At 42.9% G+C, this 18,742-nt stretch overlaps 2 protein-coding genes across 5 annotated transcripts in view; one reads left to right on the forward strand and one right to left on the reverse strand.

The window, feature by feature from the left end:
* The window catches only part of gmps (guanosine monophosphate synthase), a 104,908-nt gene that overhangs the window by 15,861 nt on the left and 70,305 nt on the right, over nucleotides 1–18,742 (forward strand). The gene's annotated exons all lie outside the window — the stretch shown is intronic.
* slc33a1 (solute carrier family 33 member 1) overlaps nucleotides 1–18,742 on the reverse strand; it is a 45,353-nt gene that overhangs the window by 13,068 nt on the left and 13,543 nt on the right. For all 4 annotated transcript variants that reach the window (XM_085990325.1, XM_085990328.1, XM_085990329.1 and 1 more), the window contains 2 exons: nucleotides 15,709–16,513; nucleotides 11,489–11,682 (listed from right to left, as the gene is read on the reverse strand). In XM_085990325.1, coding sequence (XP_085846451.1) covers nucleotides 11,489–11,682; nucleotides 15,709–16,459 — 945 coding nt within the window. In that variant the 5' untranslated portion in view covers nucleotides 16,460–16,513. The remainder of the gene's footprint in view (nucleotides 1–11,488; nucleotides 11,683–15,708; nucleotides 16,514–18,742) is intronic.

The following is an 18,742-nucleotide window of genomic DNA, read 5'->3' on the forward strand; positions in this document are numbered from 1 at the left end:
TCTAGGGAGAGATTATTTTTGCTCAATATTTTTTTTTTTCTCCTCTCCCCATTTTTTCTTGGAAGAAATTACTCCTCTTTGAGTATTGACTTTAATTTTTTATTATTATTGCCACCATCAAATAAGGTCTCCTCTCCTGGTAGGCTGTTCTGGTGATGTCAGTTACAGGGAGCATCACTGAGCATCCCAGACTGTAACATGAATGCCAAGAGTCAGGTGGCTCTGGAACAGCTTTAGGCCATTTTGAAGCCGTGGCCCCACAGTTCGCAATGGAGCTGATCCAGAATGCTCCCCCTACATTAAAAAGTGTACATGCGGAGAACAAACTTGATGTAAAAAATTCTTTGTTTATACTTGCTATTTAAACAAATTTCTAATATCGAATGCATAAAATAGTTCTCTACGATTAATTATTTGAGAATTTTTAAAAGTTGCACTATACATAGTATTTACAGCACAGATACAGGCCATTTGGCTAACGGGTCCATGCTGGTGTTTATGCTCCATACAAGCCTGCTCCCACCCTTCTTCATCTAATCTCATCTACTTCTTTCTCCCTTGTGTTTATCTAGCTTCCCCATAAATGCATCTATGCTAGTCGCCTCAACTACTTGTGGTAGCAAGTTCGACATTCGAACCACTCTCTGGGTAACACTTGGATAATGTATCATTCTAAGTCTAAGTCACTTGGAACTAATTGCACTGCAATACTTTGGTTTAAAAAATAACTACCATTATAAATCACAATGCCCTTATTTTATAGTTATCTATGCTTGAACACATGTTGTTTACCTTATTTTGCTGGTGCCCTTGCTCTACTATCAACTGATAAAAATAGGAAAAGTAAGTGTCTTGCTCTATGATTTTGTTCCATATTAATATTGCACAATGTTTTCCTGTGAACTCCTAACATACTGCAGTTGGGTTAGTTGAGCTAATTACATTAAGAATGCAGCAAATGTGGATCACTCTCATCTTGGAGTGTGAGATGACAAGTCTGTAACACCACCCTCATTTAGGTTACTGAAATACAAAAGGAACTTAATCTAAATCTGGGAAATTTTATTTTGTTGTACATCATAAACTGACAAATTAAACCAAAACCTGATGGGGAAACTATTTTAATTTGTCTGAGGTACAGTAATTAAAACTCTGAAAAAATACAAAGGAAAGAACATTCAAATAACTTATACATATTAGTCATTATCTGTAGTGATAGTTGAGCTGTAAACCTTTCAGGCATTTCCCCAATTAAATATATAGGAATTACAACTGTAGAATGTCAAAGGCAATGAAATTTTGAACAAGCCTCGAGTACATCTAGTGAGGTTGACATGCTTGCATTACATCACTGTAGAGGAGTCTTTAAGAATTAATGTAGAGAATACATAAGCATTCCACACCCAATTTTTTTCCTGGTCATAAGTCGATATGCGCTCTGATTTTAACAGACTTTGGACATATTTCAGGTGGGGGGGGGGGGGTGGAGGAAAGAGGAAAAAAAACAAATAAATATCTTTTAGCCAGCCAAATGGATATTAATATAGATGCTGTAGAACAGCCTATTGCTTGTATACTTGTGGAGCTAATGGAGATAAATCATTGCCCAGCTAAGCAAAAAGATGAGTTTTTAAAAAAACACATAACTATGCTTAGTGGCATATGAATTTTTATTCACTTGTTAATCTAAACAACACTATATAAGGTAGTCAGTCAAGGTAGCTCAGTAGTGTTGCAATATGCTGTCCCGTGTCGTGGTAAAACACATGATAGCAAGGTTTGGGAACAAATCATTTTGAGAAATTTGAGCTGATTAAGAAAGCCAACATGGATTTATAAAGGGTAGGTCATGTCTAAAGAACCTAATTAAATTATTTTGAGGAAGGAACTGAAGTAGTAGACAGGGGAATGTCTATGGATGCAGTGTATATAGACTTTCAGAACGCCTTTGATAAGATTCCACATAAGAGACTCCACATAACAGACTGTCAGCTAAAATTAAAGCTCGTGGAACTGAAGGCAAATTATTGACCTGGTTAGGAGATTGCTTAGGTGGTGAGTACAGATAATGGGTATGTAATGGGCACAATTTCAAAATTTGCAGATGACACAAAACTTGGAAGTACTGTACAGTGAACAGTGAGGAGGAAAGTGATAGACTTCAAGAAGACATAGACAGGTTGGTGAAATGGGCAGACACGTGGCAGATGAAATTTAATGCAGAAAAGTGCGAAGTGATACATTTTGGTAGGAAGAACGAGGGGAGGCAATATAAACTAAAGGGTACTATTCTAAAGGGGATGTATGAACAGAGAGACTTGGGGGTATATGTGCACAAATCGTTGAAGGTGGCAGGACAGGTTGAGAAAGCGGTTAAAAAAGCATATGGGCTTCATAAATAGAGGAATAGAGTACAAAAGCAAGGAAGTTATGATGAACCTTTATAAAACACTGGTTCGGCCTCATCTGGAGTATTGTGTACAATTCTGGGCACTGCACTTTAGGAAGGATGTGACGGCCTTAGAGAGGGTGCAGAAAAGATTTATGAGAATGGTTCCAGGGATGAGGAACTTCAGTTACGTGGATAGACTAGAAAAGCTGGGATTCTCCTTGGAGCAAAGAAGGTTGAGAGGAGATTTGATAGAGGTGTTCGAAATCATGATGGGTCTAGACAGAGTAGATAGAGAGAAACTGTTCCCATTGGTGGAAGGGTCGAGAACCAGAGAACACAGAATTAAGGTGATTGGCAAAAGAACCAAAGGCGACATGAGGAAAAACTTTTCTGCGCAGCGAGTGGTTAGGATTAAATTATTATTTAAATGGGGAGAGATTACAAAATGCTGAGGATCTGGGGGTCCTTGTACATGAATCACAAAGTTAGCATGCAGGTACAGCAAGTAATTAGGAAGGCAAATGGAATGTTGGCCTTTATTGCAAAGGGAATGGAGTATAAAAGTAGGGAAGTCCTGTTACAACTGTACAGGGCGTTGGTGAGACTACACCTGGAGTTTTGGTCTCCTTATTTAAGGAAGGATATACTTGCATTGGAGGCAGTTCAGAGAAGGTTCACGAGGTTGATTCCGGAGATGAAGGGGTTTTATGAAGAAAGGTTGAGCAGGTTGGGAGGGGATCTTATTGAAATATATAAGATTCTGAAGGGGCTTGACAGGGTAGATGCAGAGAGGATGTTTCTCCTCGTGGGGGAATCTAGAACTAGGGGGCATAATTTCAGAATAAGGGGGTACCCTTTAAAATTGGAAATGAGGAGGAATTTCTTCTCTGAGGGTCGTGAATCTTTGGAATTCTCTTCCCCAGAGAGCTGTGGGGGCTGGGTCATTGAATATATTTAAGGTGGAGATAGACAGATTTTTGAAAGGTAAGGGAGTCAAGGGTTATGGGGAGCGGGCAGGGAAGTGGAGTTGAGGCCAAGATCAGATCAGCCATGATCTTATTGTGGCGGGGCAGGCTCGAGGGGCCAAATGACCTACTCCTGCTCCTACGTCTTATGTTCTTGGGATCTGGAATGCACTGCCTGAAAGAGTGGTGGAAGATGACTCAATCGTGGCTTTCAAAAGGGAATTGGATAAGTACCTGAAGGAAAACATTTTGTAGGGGAAAGGACGGAGGAGTGGGACTAACTGAAGTGCTCTTGCAGAGAGCCGGCACGGGCTTGACGGGCCGAATGGCCTCCTTCTGTGCTGTAACCATTCTATGATTCTAAGATTCTAAATTGGAAGGTAGTGACTAGTGGTGTCCATCAAGGATCTGTGCTGGGGCCTCAACTATTCACTATATTTATTAATGACTTAAATAATACAATAGAGAGCCATATATCCAAGTTTGCCAATGACACAAAGATTGGTGGCATAGTAAGTAGTGTCAGTGGGAGCATAAAATTACAAAGAGACATTGATAGATAAAGTGAGTGGGCAAAACTGTGGTAGAAGGATTTCAATTCAATTTAGTGTGAGGTCATCTATTTTGGACCAAAAAAGGATAGATCCGAGTATGTTTTAAATGGTGAAAAGCTAGGAACAGTGGAGGTCCAGGAGATTTAGGGGTCTATGTACACAGATCATTAAAATGTAGTAGGTACAAAAAAAAATCAAAAAGACTAATGGAATGTTATCCTTTATACCTAGAGGATTAGAATATAAAGGGGAGGAAGTTTTGCTACAGTTATACAAAGGCCTTGTTAGACCACATCTGGAGTACTGTGTACAGTTCTGGGCACCACACCTTAGAAAGGATATATTTGCCTTGGAAGGAGTGCAGCGCAGATTCACCAGAATGTTACCAGTGCTCCAAGGGTTAGATTATGAAGAGAGATTACATAAACCAGGTTTATATTCCCTGCAACATAGAAGGTTTTGGGGTGATTTGATTGCAGTTTTTATGATTTTGAAAGGAATTGATAAAGTAGATAGAGAATTTTTTTCCACTGGTGGGGGAATCTAGGACAAGGAGATGTAACCTTATAACCAGAGCCAGGCCATTTAGGAGAGAAGTTAGGAAACACTGCTTCACACAAAGGGTGGTAGAAATGTGGAAAACTCCCCCACAAAAAGCATTGCTAACTCAACTAAATCATTTTAAATCTGAGATTGATAGTTTTTTGCGCCAAGGTATTAAGGGATATGTGTAAAGTCTGTGGGTTGTATAGCGAAGTAACTTTAACAGGACTTTACTATTCGAAGGTCAGGGCGAATCTGCCCAATAAATTCTGCCACAGCACTTATATACCGGTGTGGTCACCGTCGGTATTACAGTATACAGCAGCCAGGATAAAGTAGTGCCACACCTAAAATAGTTCTCTTAAAGGTGGACGGTTACATACAATAGTTCTCTTAAAGGTAGAACAGTTACATACACTACAATCCTCCCTTTTTAGCTTACAACATACTTATTCCCCATTAACATAACATCATAACATATCCAACTTCATGTTACAACAGTTCACAGAGGTAGTCTCTGCGGAAACAGTTCACAGATTCAGTCTCTGCGGGAAACAGTTCACAGATTCAGTCTCTGATCTTCTTGACTCGGTCCGGACCACGCCTCCGTGGTGTAGTCGGGTCACCTTGCTAGAGGGACTCATCCCATAGTCCTTCCCTAGACTTAACAGCTTTACTTCCATCACTTCTGAACCAGCATTGCTGACTTTTTAAAACAAACAAAAAACAGTTGGATTGCCTTGGGAAATTTTCCTACTTTCCAACCGATTTGGCTCCGTTCGGGGGACCACGTGTGTGATCGGGTAGAGGTAATAATGGTTCAGATGGTTATCATCTTCTGCTTCGTCTTTTCCTTTTTTGCTTCTTGGAGACTCTCGGGGCTCCATTGTCAGCTGCCAGCTGTAATGCCACCATCTCCCTATGTTCCTTAGACTTTAAGTGATTCATCCTGATTTCGGCACTTTGGGAGTTCTCGGCACAAGCTGGGCAGACCAGGTCCTCGTAATATTCAGTGTCACTCAACAGATCATGGTAATATTCGGTGTCGTCCTGAGCTAGGCCCGCGAGAGGGTCTTCTATTTCCTCCTTACCCAGCTGGACGTTAGCCGACTTTTGTTCCAAATCCCGACATCTGTCCTGAAGAGACTTCATCATGCGTTCAGATTCATCCCGCTTTTTCTGGGCTTCCTGCAAGTCTTTTACTAATGACCTCATTTGTGATTTCAATACTTCAACTTCATTCGGAGATTGATTGATCAGACTATTCAATCCCTCTACTGAAGTAGCTGTTTCAGTATTCTGTTGTTCTACATTGTCGTGCGTCAGCGTACTTTTGGCATCCAAGGGCTGTTCTGCTGCAGACTTCTCAGTCTGGGTTGCCACCTCAGCTCTTCCAATGACTTTTGAGAGCTCCCTTCCCTTTGAAGATTTAGGCTCGTATTTAAGTTTTTCCCATTTTAGAGTTTTATCCCTCAGCATATGAATGAGTTGGCTGACTGTTAACTCTTCTGCCATCATCCCTTTTCCATTAGCTGCAGGGCTGTTTAGAACCTTGTCCTGGGGCTCCTTTGCTGCTTCTACTTCGCCATCATCCGCAGCCCCCATCATTCGAATTTCCACAAATGAATCGTCCGGTGATGCTGCACCCAACTTCAGTAGGAGCTCGGAAGTCATGTCGACCAACTCAGCTTTTTCTGCCTGCAACCTGCTAACCAGCGCCTTCAGTTGCGGCACATCTTGTTCCACCGGATTGGAGCACGCCCCTTCAGAAGCCGAATCAGCTTTGATTCGTTTGGCCTCCTCATGCAGACGGTTTGTGTGCTCCTGCTCCCTTTTCTTCCCCAGCTGCTTCTGTTGTCTTTCCAGATTCTCCCATTCGGTATCATAGAACTTTTTCATTGCTTTCATCTCTTGCTCGAGACAGCAATTCAATTGTTCTAATTGCTGTCGTAATCTGAAATAAGTTTGCGTTCGAGCTTGATGTTCCTCAGTAATATATATGTCTGTAACTTGAACAGACTCAGAATTCTCTGTCAAGCTATGTTGTTGTTGTTCAGAGGAATTCTGTTCTGAAACTTTGTTCTCCTCTGGAGCATAAGCCTTTAGGCCCACATTCGTTCTACCAACCTTAGTCAGCAAGTTCTTTTTAGACTTGTCTTTCATGCTTGGGCTGGTCTTATCGTCATCCGTTTCAGAGTCTGAGCTGATTGTCTGCCCCGAGTCCTCACTCGTTATTGCTTTGAGGTAGTGCCATTCCATGTCTATTTTCTTGATCCACTCCCATCCTAGAAGTGGTGGTCCTCCCTCAGGTAGTACGTACAAGTCCATTCCGGGGTGTTCTTTGCCCCTGTCTCTCACCTTGACTCTTATCTTTCCCATGGGGTATACTTTATGCCCCGTGTATGTCTGCAATACGAACTCGGTATCTCTCAAGGGTATATGTGAGAATAGCCGGTTGTAATCACTTGGACTCCGGCTATTTTTAGCATGACCCAGATAGTTTGTAGGTCAGCTTCCTTACTCACATTATGAATTCTCAGACTACCCAGTTCCTGGCCGCTTGGGTCTGAATCCGAATTCTGTTCATCTGAACTCTTCTCAACCACCTTGTGTACTTTGTTGTACTTTTCCTGTGATGGCTTTTTTTTTTGGTTGTTGGTCTTCTTCCCTGACCGGCATACTTTGGCTATATGACCCAGTTTGCCACATTTCCTACAGTCCTGGTTTTTAAACCAGCATTGGTTCTGGTCGTGTGTTGTCTTCCCACAACGATAACATTTCGTTGCACCCGAAGTAATTTGATCCACACTGAGGACCGCTGCCTTCAGCTGCATTTCCGCAGTTCCTTTCGCTGCGGCTTCGTGTGATGCTGCAATAAGGACAGCCCTATCCAGTGTAAGGTCGTTCTCTTCGAGCAGTCGCTTTTGCGTTCCTTCCTTCGACAACCCGCACACGAACTTGTCTCGCAATGCCTCTGTCAGATTTCCTCCAAACTGGCAGTATTTCGCTAGCCTACGCAGTTCGACCAAGTATTCCGCGTTGCTTTCCTCTTTCCGTTGCGTTCTCGCATAAAATTTGAATCGTTCCGCCAACATCAGCGGTGTGGGGTTCAAGTGATCCTTCAGAACAGCAACAATATTATCGAAGGTTTGATCCGCCGGTTTAACTGGTGCTAGAAGATGCTTCAATAGCCCGTATGTCTTCGCCCCCATCGAGTTTAGCAAGGTTATAGCTTTATCATCATCCTCTATTTTATTGGCCTCACAATATATCTCAATGCGTTCTACATACGTGGCCCAATCTTCTACCTCGGAATCGAAATCGTTGATGTTACCACGCTTAGGCATCTTCACCTCCCTGATAAACAACAACGAAATATTTCTTTAACTCTTTTTTTCCTTCAAGATGGCGGTTTTCCCACGCTTATCTCCTTTCCCCCGCCCCTTTCAAAATGGCGGTTCCCGCTTCTGTCTTTTTCTCCGCCTACTGTCGGCTTCCCACGGTTTCCCGCGCTTCTCTTCTTTCCCCGCCCACTTTCAAGATGGCGGTTCCCGCTTTTCTTCCCCTGGCGGGAGGGGTAAGCTTTTCCCTCGGGCGACGGCCACTGGCTTTTGGGGTTCGCAGCCTGCGCTTCGGCTTCAGCGCGTTCCCTTCTCTCGGCCGGGCAACCGGCTCTGGGTACAACCCGTTAACGGCGAACAGTTTCAGCCGCTGGGCTGGATCTCGCTCAGTCTTCCTCGGGCTCTGTCTCTCCCGCTCGCACGGCTCTCGCTCGCTCTCTCTCGGGCTCTGTCTCTTCCGTTCGCGCGGCTCTCGCTCGGGCTCTGTCTCTCCCGCTCGCGCGGCTCTCAATCGCGCCTCCCAGCCCTCTCGCAGTCCTGTGCTTCCCTCCCCGGCTGCGGCTGAGTTCTCCGCGATTTATTTATTTTATCTCTTCCCGCGCCTTACGATCCTGGTCGCAGCGCTTCGTGGCCTCGGTCACTGTCCAACCTTTTTCACCCAATCGCTCCTCCCAGCCTCTCGCAGTCCGGTGCTTCCTCCCCGGCTGTGGCTGCGTTCTCCGCGGTTTATTTATTTTTATCTCTTCCCGCGCCTTACGATCCGGTCGCAGCGCTTCGTGGCCTCAGTCACTGTCTGGCCTTTTTCACCCCAATCGCGCCTCCCAGCTTCTCGCAGTCCGGTGCTTTCCTCCCCGGCTGTGGCTGAGTTCTCCGTGGCTTATTTATGTTTATATCTTCCCGCGCCTTACGATCCCGGTCGCAGCGCCTCGTGGTCGCGGTATATGTCCGGCCTTTTTCGCCGTCGCGGTCTAGTCGTCTCACGACGCTCCCCAGTCCGCTTGTACCACGGCTTCTGCTCCACGCTGCCCCAGTCTCAGCGCCTCTGGGCCCGACTTCTGTCCGGCTCCTTTCCCCCCCGACCGTGGTCGAGTTCACCGCCCTTCTCCTTCGTTGATTTTATTTATTTTCCCTTTACTCACAGTCACCATGGCCGACTTGCTTCTCGTGCTGCTCGGCTCAAGCACCACCGTGGCAGAAGGGACAATCCGTGCCTGTTGCTGATGGAAGGCTGCGTGTCTGAAGTCTTCCTTCTTTCTTGCTGTGCAGACTCGAGTTTTCTCTCAGCAGAACGACGAGGGCGGTTGCCTCTTCTCGACGCTTCATTAACTGCTTCGGACGTATTGCTGCACGCAGGGTAAGATCGAACTCATCGCCACTGTAAAGTCTGTGGGTTGTATAGCGAAGTAATACACAGACTACAAGAGTAACTTTAACAGGACTTTACTATTCGAAGGTCAGGGCGAATCTGCCCAATAAATTCTGCCACAGCACTTATATACCGGTGTGGTCACCGTCAGTATTACAGTATACAGCAGCCAGGATAAAGTAGTGCCACACCTAAAATAGTTCTCTTAAAGGTGGACGGTTACATACAATAGTTCTCTTAAAGGTAGAACAGTTACATACACTACAATATGGAGCCAAGGCTGGTGAATGGAGTAAGGATAAAATCAGCCATGATCTCATTGAATGGTGGAAAAGGCGCCAGGGGCTGAATGGCCTACTCCTGTTCCCATGTTGCTATTTGGCCAGGGAATGGCATATGGAAGCAAAATAAAATATTCATAATAGATCACTATATTAGAAAATTAGCCAACAGCAATCTGAAAGAATTTATGAAGTTCAGAGTCCTGAACCATTCAGCTTCAAAGCTGATAGCCTCTGAAAGAGGCAAAAAAATAATTTACTTCAAGCACAAGTCAGTGTTGTTAACACTGTATGTTCAGTTGTTTGTTCTTTTACTCTGCAGCCTGAAATATATACGTGATTGGGGCAGTGTGCCACATAAAATATCTATAAATCAAGCCCAAAATTTACAAATTATGCAATAGTTGAAAGCGAGGTGTCACTAAGCACAAGTATAATTACAGAAATGAAAACCTTACAAACTAAGTGCATAAAACTTTACATATACTTTTGTCTCTAAGTAAATGGTCTACCAAGACATGGCTCCCATGTTAACCATTATGACAGCTTTATGAAAATGAGGTCACAGGGTTATAATTGACACATCAACTAGGACATTTACCTGGAATTCAAGATGTCTGGGTAACCCAGGTGGACTAAATGTGAGCAGTGTGTTCTAGCCAGGAATAAGAGGAGGAACGTGCACAATTGTTAAGCAAATTTGGGTGTTGGGCAGGAGTAATTAAGGGATTTACTGGTGAGTTTCACTTCCCTCTTGCCATCTGTGGCTATTTGTAGCTGCACTAAAAAAGTACGCCAGGAATTTTCTCTGGAGGGTTTTCACAATCGGTCACCATAGTTTTGGCAGAAACCCCAGATACATTGTAGAAACGGGGTGTCTGCCAAAGTTACAATGGCTGATCCAGGAGAACCCTTAAGAAAATTTCCAGCAGTAATATTTTAAACTACTCTCTGTGAGGGATCTTTGTTTTATGGGCACACACATGTTAATGGTGTGGCAAGTGCACCCCACTTAAACCAAAGAAAACACAATCTGAAACAAGAACTATTTACATGGTATAAAACCTTGTTACTGACTATACACATTGGCCTGGAGTTTCCGCTCAGTTGCGCTGGTTTTTTCGTTGCAATTCACCTAAAATCGTCGAAACTGGCGCGAACGTTGTGGAATTTTAAGCGCAAATTACATTCAGCGCAACTTGAGTTTCCGTGATCTTTTGTGCTACTTTAAAATACATTGCACTGGAAGCCGGCCCACCCACAAAACTGGCCGCGCCCCCAGATCGCATTAACCACCATTGCGAGTTTCCGCTAATTGCGCTCATTTGCAGGCCTTTGAGGCGGCTCTAAAAATTAAGCTTTTTTCGGGGGCGCAAGGGCACTAGTAAGCACCTTTTAAAAGCTTTTTGAATATTTTTTTTAATTTACTAAGAAACTTACTACTGTACACCAATGTAACTAGCAAATGGTTCTGTATTTTTTTAAGTAATTTTCAGTTATATAAAATTGGTTTACTCACAGGTGGTGTACTAGACACTAATTAAAATGCTCATTTTTTTGTGATAAACCCATTTTCAGCTGTATTAATCAAACCACACCAAGTTACCACTCTTAAATATTTCTTAAAGCAAGGAGTTTTTTTAAATTACGTTCTAAAACTCTGCCCAATTCCACTGGTTCATGACAGATTTTCTGTTTGGCGATATGCAAATAAGTTTGTGCGGAGAGTTGAGGGGGAAAAAAATCTCAAAATTAGCGCAATTTTGGATGAAATTTGCATCCAGATCGCCGATTGTGACAAAGCAGAAACTCTACCCCAATGTTTTAAAAAAAAAATAACACATCTATATTGGCAATGGAAGCAGAAACTATTCTAGCTCAAACACTGTTGCTCATAGCAATTTTAAGTTCTTTATTAGGGGTTGCAACAAGCTAAAAGCAATCCACAGATAAAAAAGTAATATACACTGTTAAATGTTAATTGACCATTAAGGTGCAGAATGGTTTCCAAGGTCGGTCTAAAACATTTAAGTTAAATTAGCTTACTTTTGCTGTTAGCAGCATGATGCAGAAATTTAAGACAGCAGGCATCTTTATTATACAGATGAGCGACTTGTAGGTTTCCATGATTCCTTGCTGAGTAGCACCATGCAACGCCGTTTGTCCTAAGTTTTCCTTTTTAAGTACCATAACCAAAGTTGTTGTCACCATGAAAATTATTCCCCAGAAAAACAGAAAATCTAAAAGTAGGAATTAAAAAAAATATAAGTGAAAAATCGGGAATTTCTCTGTAGTAGAAGATGCTTATGTAAAGCCATAGAAAACAGTTTGATTACATTGTTTATACTTTAAAACTGGGCAGTCAGTTCCTAATAACTTTTTTATTTTAGGAGAGGAATTTAGTTTTTCTCTTTCCCCTGTCATATCAGGTGTGTACTAGGTAAACAAAACCATCACAGAAAATGTACAAAACTTTCAGAAGAGCTTGATTTCAATTCATGTCCTGTAGAAAAGAATCCCCTGTATTTAAAAATGGCTTCTGGATAGGGATGACACTGCTGGATAAGAATCGACATTCAATCTTGCAGACAAGCATCACAGAATAGTGCAGCACAGAAAGAGGCCATTCAGCCAATCAAGTCTGAGCTAGCTCTTTCGAAGAGCAATCCAATTAGTTCCCCCCCCCCCCCCGGCTCTTTCACAATATCCCTGCAATCTTTCCTCCTTCAAGTATTTATCCAATTCCCTTTTGAAGGCTACTATTGAACATGTGTCCACCACCTTATCAGGCAGTGTATTCCAAATCCTAACCACACGTTGCGTAAAAACGGTTTCCTCATGTCACCTCTGGTTCTTTTGCCAATCACCTTAAATCTGTGCCCTCTGGTTATTGACCCTTTAGCCATTGGAAACAGATTCTCTTTATTTACTCTATCTAAACCCTTCATGACTTCAAACACCTCTATCAAATCTTCTCTTAGCCTTCTCTGCTCGAAGGAGAACAACCCCAGGTTCTCCACTCTATCCATGTAACTTTAAATCCTCATTCCTGGAACCATTCTAATAAATTTCTTCTGTACCCTCTCCAAAGCCTTCACGTCCAGTGCCCAGAATTGGATACAATGCTCCAGCTGGGACCGAACTAGTGCTTTATATAGGTTATAATATAGCATAACTTCCTGGCCTTTTTTCTGCTTCATCCTACTTTCTAACTCCTTTGTCATCCAGGGAGCTCTGGCTTTGGTGGGCCTCCTTTTCCCCCTTGTGGGAATGTACCTAGAGTGTACCCGAACTATCTCCTCTTTAGAAACATAGAAGATAGGAGCAGGAGTAGGCCATTCGGCCCCTCGAGCCTGCTCTGCCATTCAATGAGATCATGGCTGATCATCCAAATTCAGTACCCTGTTCCTGCCTTCTCCCCATATCCATTGATCCCTTTAGCCTTAAGAAATATATCTAACTCCTTCTTGAATATATTTAATGAATTGGCCTCTACTGCCTTCTTTGGTAGAGAATTCCACAGGTTCACCACTCTCTGGGTGAAGAAATTCCTCCTCATCTCTGTCCTAAATGGCTTACCCCTTATCCTTAGACTGTGGCCCCTGGTTCTGGACTCCCCGATGCTGTGTAAGCCCAGAAAACCCAACACCTCCTTCTTTGCCTTACATCAGTGACTACACTTCAAAAGTGCTTCATTGGCTATAAAGCAGTTTGAGTCGTCCAGAGGTCGTAAAGGCCACCTATTTCTGCCTGCCAGTCTTTGACTCCAATTTACCCGGGCCAGACCCCTCCTCAAATCGCAGAAATTAGCCCTCTTCCGGTTAAGTATTTTTATTCTAGATTGCTCCTTGTCCTTCTCCATAACTAATCTAAACCTTACGATACTATGATCACTAATCCAGAGATGCTCCCCAACTGTGGCATTCTCCACTTGACTCACTTCATTCCCCAGGACTAGATCCAGCAATGCCTCCTTCCTCATTGGGCAGGAAACATCCTGATCAAGAAAATTCTCCTGAACACACTTCAGAAATTCCTCCCCTTCTCTACCCTTAACACAATCATTGCCCCATTCAATATTGGGATAGTTAAAGTCTCCCATTATCACTACTCTGTAGTTCTTGCATCTCAGTAATTTCTTTGCAAATCATCTGCTCTATTGCCTTCCCACTATTTGTTGGTGACCTATAAAATACACCAAGTAGCCTAATAGCTCCTTTATTGTTTCTTAACTCCAGCCAAATAGATTGTCTTTGACCCCTCAAGGACATTCTTTCTAACAATAATACAAACATCCTCTGCAGATACAGCACAGGTTAGCAGCAGCCCAAACCACCTCTTTTCCTACTGTTCTCCTTAGACACACATCCATATTATGGCAGCGTGATATTTCTATTTTCCTTTCTGATACTCTTCATTCTTATACACTCACAAATGCAAGACTACAATTACAGACAGTTTGTACTGTGGACTCAGCTCAAAGTGAATTGAGATTGCCCACCTTTACCTGTCCTTGGAGTAACATTTTCCTCTATTTCAGCTAAGCCTTCTGCTTCAAATCCAAGCATAAATAGTGAGTAATTATCAAAGAGCGCATGAGATCCTGAGAGATAAAAACACTGCTGTAGAAAGGACAAGGGATATTTTTTTTAAATGAAAAAAGAAACAGGGAAGAGAATATACGAACAAAATTGGAGCCAGGAATGAGTGGTATGTATGTGAATGCACAGACCATTCAAACAAATGGAAGAACTGGACAGATGTGATCGAGGAGCTATAAAGGAGACTTAGCTTAGGCTTGGACAGGAATAAACACTTAAAATTCTTGGTTATAACATTTTCAGAAGATGGGGGGAGATAGGGTGGCAGTGTTAGTAAAGAAATCTATTACAGCATTTTAAATTTAACAGCTGACCTGCCACCCATCCCATCCGCTAAGCGCTGGCAAAATTCCGGCCAAAATGTCTGCAGAACCTTTGTGACGGCAACATAGTATATTGATATGCTAATATTGTGACTGCAAAATTATTAGAGCTGATGTCCCACTAGAACAATTCTTGTTAGCTATTCGAACAGATATAAATTAACTTATTACCTTATTGGATTGGTGGAGAACAAAGCGGACAAAGTATCAATGGAGGCAGAAAGGGGGTTCCCATTCCCTCAAATAGGCCCCAGATAGGAGGTTTACACTGTGGTCCCCTTTAATCATTCAGGCCTGGATTTTTGTCTCAGCAGTTTGGGGGATGGGGGCGAGGGAAAAGGCCAAACACACATTAGTCAGATGATCAGAAACAGCTGCAAAAATGGGAAAGTACTCAGTGGGGGGTTGGGTTTGATAGTGTATTGGGCCTGCACACATAACATGCAAGGCGAGAGTAGACCCAGAGCTCTTTCCTAGGGAGATATTCTATTCATTGTAGCTTGGGTACAAGATGCCAGCAGAGTGAACACAGCAGGAGTCATAACAGTCAGGTCAGTAGCGACACTCCTTGAAGATGTAATATTTGTCAGCTTAGCGATACAGGGAAGCCCGCCAAAAACTGGGTCGGGGTGGACCTGGGAAAAAAGTTGATTTGGTTTTCGAAAGCTGCTGTTGATGGGTTAAGCAGCTGAAGCGGGTGAAAAGTGCAAAGCTGGCTGGGGGGTGTAATACTCGCTAAGTGGAGGGGTGAGAGATTCAATAGACACTCGTTCAATGGGCGATGGGGTTGAAGCCGGACCAGAGATTCGGATTGGAACTGGGCAACAGAGTTCTACAGGGTGGGCCAGTCGAAGAGCACAGGTGGAAAATTAGTGAAGCTGACTTTACAGGTGGGTCTAATTGATTTTACATTCAGCCAAAGGGAATACTAACTTTAGCAAAGCAGTTATACTGTACTTAGTTTTTTCCCCTTCCAAAATACAACATTTCAGCAAAGCACTAACCTTTCCTCCTCATATTGTGATCCTGCAATAACTGCTGCCACCCAATGTTTTTATACTGAAACTGCATGTAGACTTTCAGTCATTGAAATGCATCACTGTGAAGGGCTTCTAACATTGTAAAGGCCAATAACAGTGCCACCTAAAAGCATAACTGGTACTGCTGGTAAATGCTGACATTTTGTAAAATGGATTTTGTTAAAGACAAAGCCTGAAACATGAGTTTTCAATGCATTTTGAGCTGGAATATTGCAACACTCTTTGATTTGAGCAGAAATGCTTCCCAAAGAAATTCAAGATTGAAAGTTTAACAATTTTAAATCAGATCTTCAGCACTTTACCTGATAGAGTGACAATTCCAGTTGGTTGAGATTGAGAACGTAGATACTTGTTGCAGAACTCTGCTGATTCCAGTGCCAAGAAGAGTACATTACCCAGAAAGTACCCTGCTGTCTGTCCAACTGAATTGCAAGTAGAAGCAAGTCCTACATTTTCTTTGGACAACATAGTTAATGCCCAACCATCCACTGCTATATCCTGAGTAGCAGCCAGGAACCCAAACATAAAAAACACAACCGTGAGTTTAACAATATTGGGGCTAGTGTGTTCATCACTTTTCAGTAATGCATCCACTTCAAATGACAGACAAAGCATAAAAAGCCCTAGTAAATACTGAGTTGGCACCAGCCAAGATTTTCTCCGCCCAAAGTTTGGGAAATAAGCAGCATCCACTAAGGGTGCCCACAGCAGTTTCAGACTGAACGGCCAAAACACAAAGCTGTAAATAGCTTGGTCTGAATAACTAACATTTTTGCTCTGCAGTATAAGTGGGATGCTCCCAGCCACACCAAGTGGAATTCCCTGCAAGACATAGAGGAATAAGAGCAATAAAATGTTATTGAAATCTTTTTTCAGGAGTATTTTATGATCAAGTTCGGATAATCCATTGTCATAGTCTTTTAATAGGCCTTTGCTATCATCCATCTCCAAATTGGTCTCATGGTTCCGCACTTCATTTTGCATGTGCCAAGCATCATGCGGATTTTGAATGCGTTGCCTGCTGCGTTCTTTGGGTATATCTGATGACAGCATGTCAGATCTGAAGACCAGGACTCAGTTCTTCAATCAACACGTCACATTAGTAGCCTAAACACAATAGGACAGTGAAAAAAATTATGATTTATAAACTTGCAGACAAAAAGGTTGCCTGTAATGGGCAATCAAATGTTTCTAGAAGCACTTTACACAGATCATGAATAATTTCCACATGTTCAGGAGCATTTTCCATTTTAGTTAAGGGATCTCCTAAATTATATAATTGTAGCTCTCCTCTACAGCACTCCATTATGTCTCTGCCTCAGGAAAGCACTTCTTCTACATCCGTGTAGCATTTCAGTTTCCGATACACTCTCAATGAAAGCTTCATTACAGTAACCTTAATTGCTGAATTTCAGGCTACTCGTTTCTAAACTGAAATGCACAGGAAACCAAGAATGATCAAAACTCATTTTACTTCAGATTCTCAACAACCAGAAAGACGCAATTATCAACATTGCTTAACCCATCTCTATCTGAACTGGTTTGAACCCTTGACTCGAAGAAAACCCCCCCCAAAGTTATACATATTAAAATCACCCAGATTTTTCAAAGTAAAAGAGGTGAAGAAAGTAATTGTTAATTAAGTATTCGGCTTTTTGACAAACATCAGTTCTTTTCGTACATGGTTTTTGAGGATCAAAACAGTTATCTATCATTCATTTTTTGTATCACAGCTCCAATGACTAAAAGCAGTTACAACTGATGCATCAAGAATGTAAATTTGCATGGTGAATTTACTTAATGCCAAATCAGAACACCTTGTCTGGACTTAAAGCTGCAATGAGCAGAATATTTTTCCAGTGTTCTCCCATCTTTCCTACAGCATCAACTCGTTCTGGGGTATAGTTCCACAGACCATGGAACCTTACCCCAGAACCTCACAGGTGCCCATTCTTTATGTGTGAGTCTAGACAATGAGTGCGGCAGGCTGCATTACCATTGAGACCATCAAAGCCAAATGTTATCTTATTCTTTCTTGATACAACTTTCTATCAGGGCTCACTGGATAGCTTTTTCCCCCTTCTAAATCCAAGGATACAGAGGCCAATTGTAACTTTTGTTCCCATTGAGCTCAGCCAACTTAGCACAATCCAGAAATCAAACCTGGATCCTTCTGGTCAGTATGGCAGCTGGGTGCTGCCTTTTTAAAAATTTGTTTATGGGATGTGGGCGTCGCTGGCTAGGCCAGCATTTATTGCCCATCCCTAGTTGCCCTTGAGAAGGTGGTGGTGAGCCGCCTTCTTGAATTGCTGCAGTCCGTGTGGTGAAGGTACTCCCACAGTGCTGTTAGGGAGGGAATTCCAGGATTTTGACCCAGCGACGATGAAGGATCGACAATATACTTCTAAGTCAGGATGGTGTGTGACTTGGAGGTGGTGGTGTTCCCATGCGCCTCCTGCCCTTGTCCTTCTCGATGGAAGAGGTCATGGGTTTGGGAGGTGCTGCCGAAGAAGCCTTGGCGAGTTGCTGCAGTGCATCTTGTAGATGGTACACACTGCAGCCACGGTACGCTGGTGGTGGAGGGAGTGAATGTTTAAGGTGGTGTGTTAATCAAGCAGGCTGCTTTGTCCTGGATGGTGTCGAGCTTCTTGAGTGCTGTTGGAGCTGCACTCATCCAGGCAAGTGGAGAGTATTAAACATAGAAACATAGAAGATAGGAGCAGGAGTAGGCCATTCGGCCCCTCGAGCCCGCTCCGCCATTCAATGAGATCATGGCTGATCGTCCAAATTCAGTACCCTGTTCCTGCCTTCTCTCCATATCCCTTGATCCCTTTAGCCTTAAGAAATATATCCAACTCCTTCTTGAATATATTTAATGAATTGGCCTCAACTGCCTTCTTTGGTAGAGAAATCCACAGGTTCACCACTCTCTGGATGAAGAAATTCCTCCTCATCTCTGTCCTAAATGGCTTACCCCTTATCCTTAGACCCCTGGTTCTGGACTCCCTGACCATCGGGAACATCCTTCCAGCATCTAGTCTGTCTAGTCCTGTTAGAATTTTATAAGTTTCGATGAGATCCCTTCTTATTCTTCTAAACTCCAGCGAGTACAAGCCCAATCGACCCAATCTCTCCTCATACGTCATTCCTGCCATCCCAGGTATCAGCCTGGTGAATCTTCGCTGCATTCCTTCCATGGCAAGAACATCCTTCCTCAGATAAGGCGACCAAAACTGCACACAATACTCAAGGTGTGGTCTCACCAAGGCCCTGTACAACTGCAGCAAGACATCCTTGTTCCTGTACTCAAACCCTCTCGCTATGAAGGCCAACATA

Source organism: Somniosus microcephalus, chromosome 6 (assembly GCF_052327205.1).
Source record: "Somniosus microcephalus isolate GS21.2 chromosome 6, FLI_Smic_1.0, whole genome shotgun sequence".
NCBI classification, from domain to species: domain Eukaryota; kingdom Metazoa; phylum Chordata; class Chondrichthyes; order Squaliformes; family Somniosidae; genus Somniosus; species Somniosus microcephalus.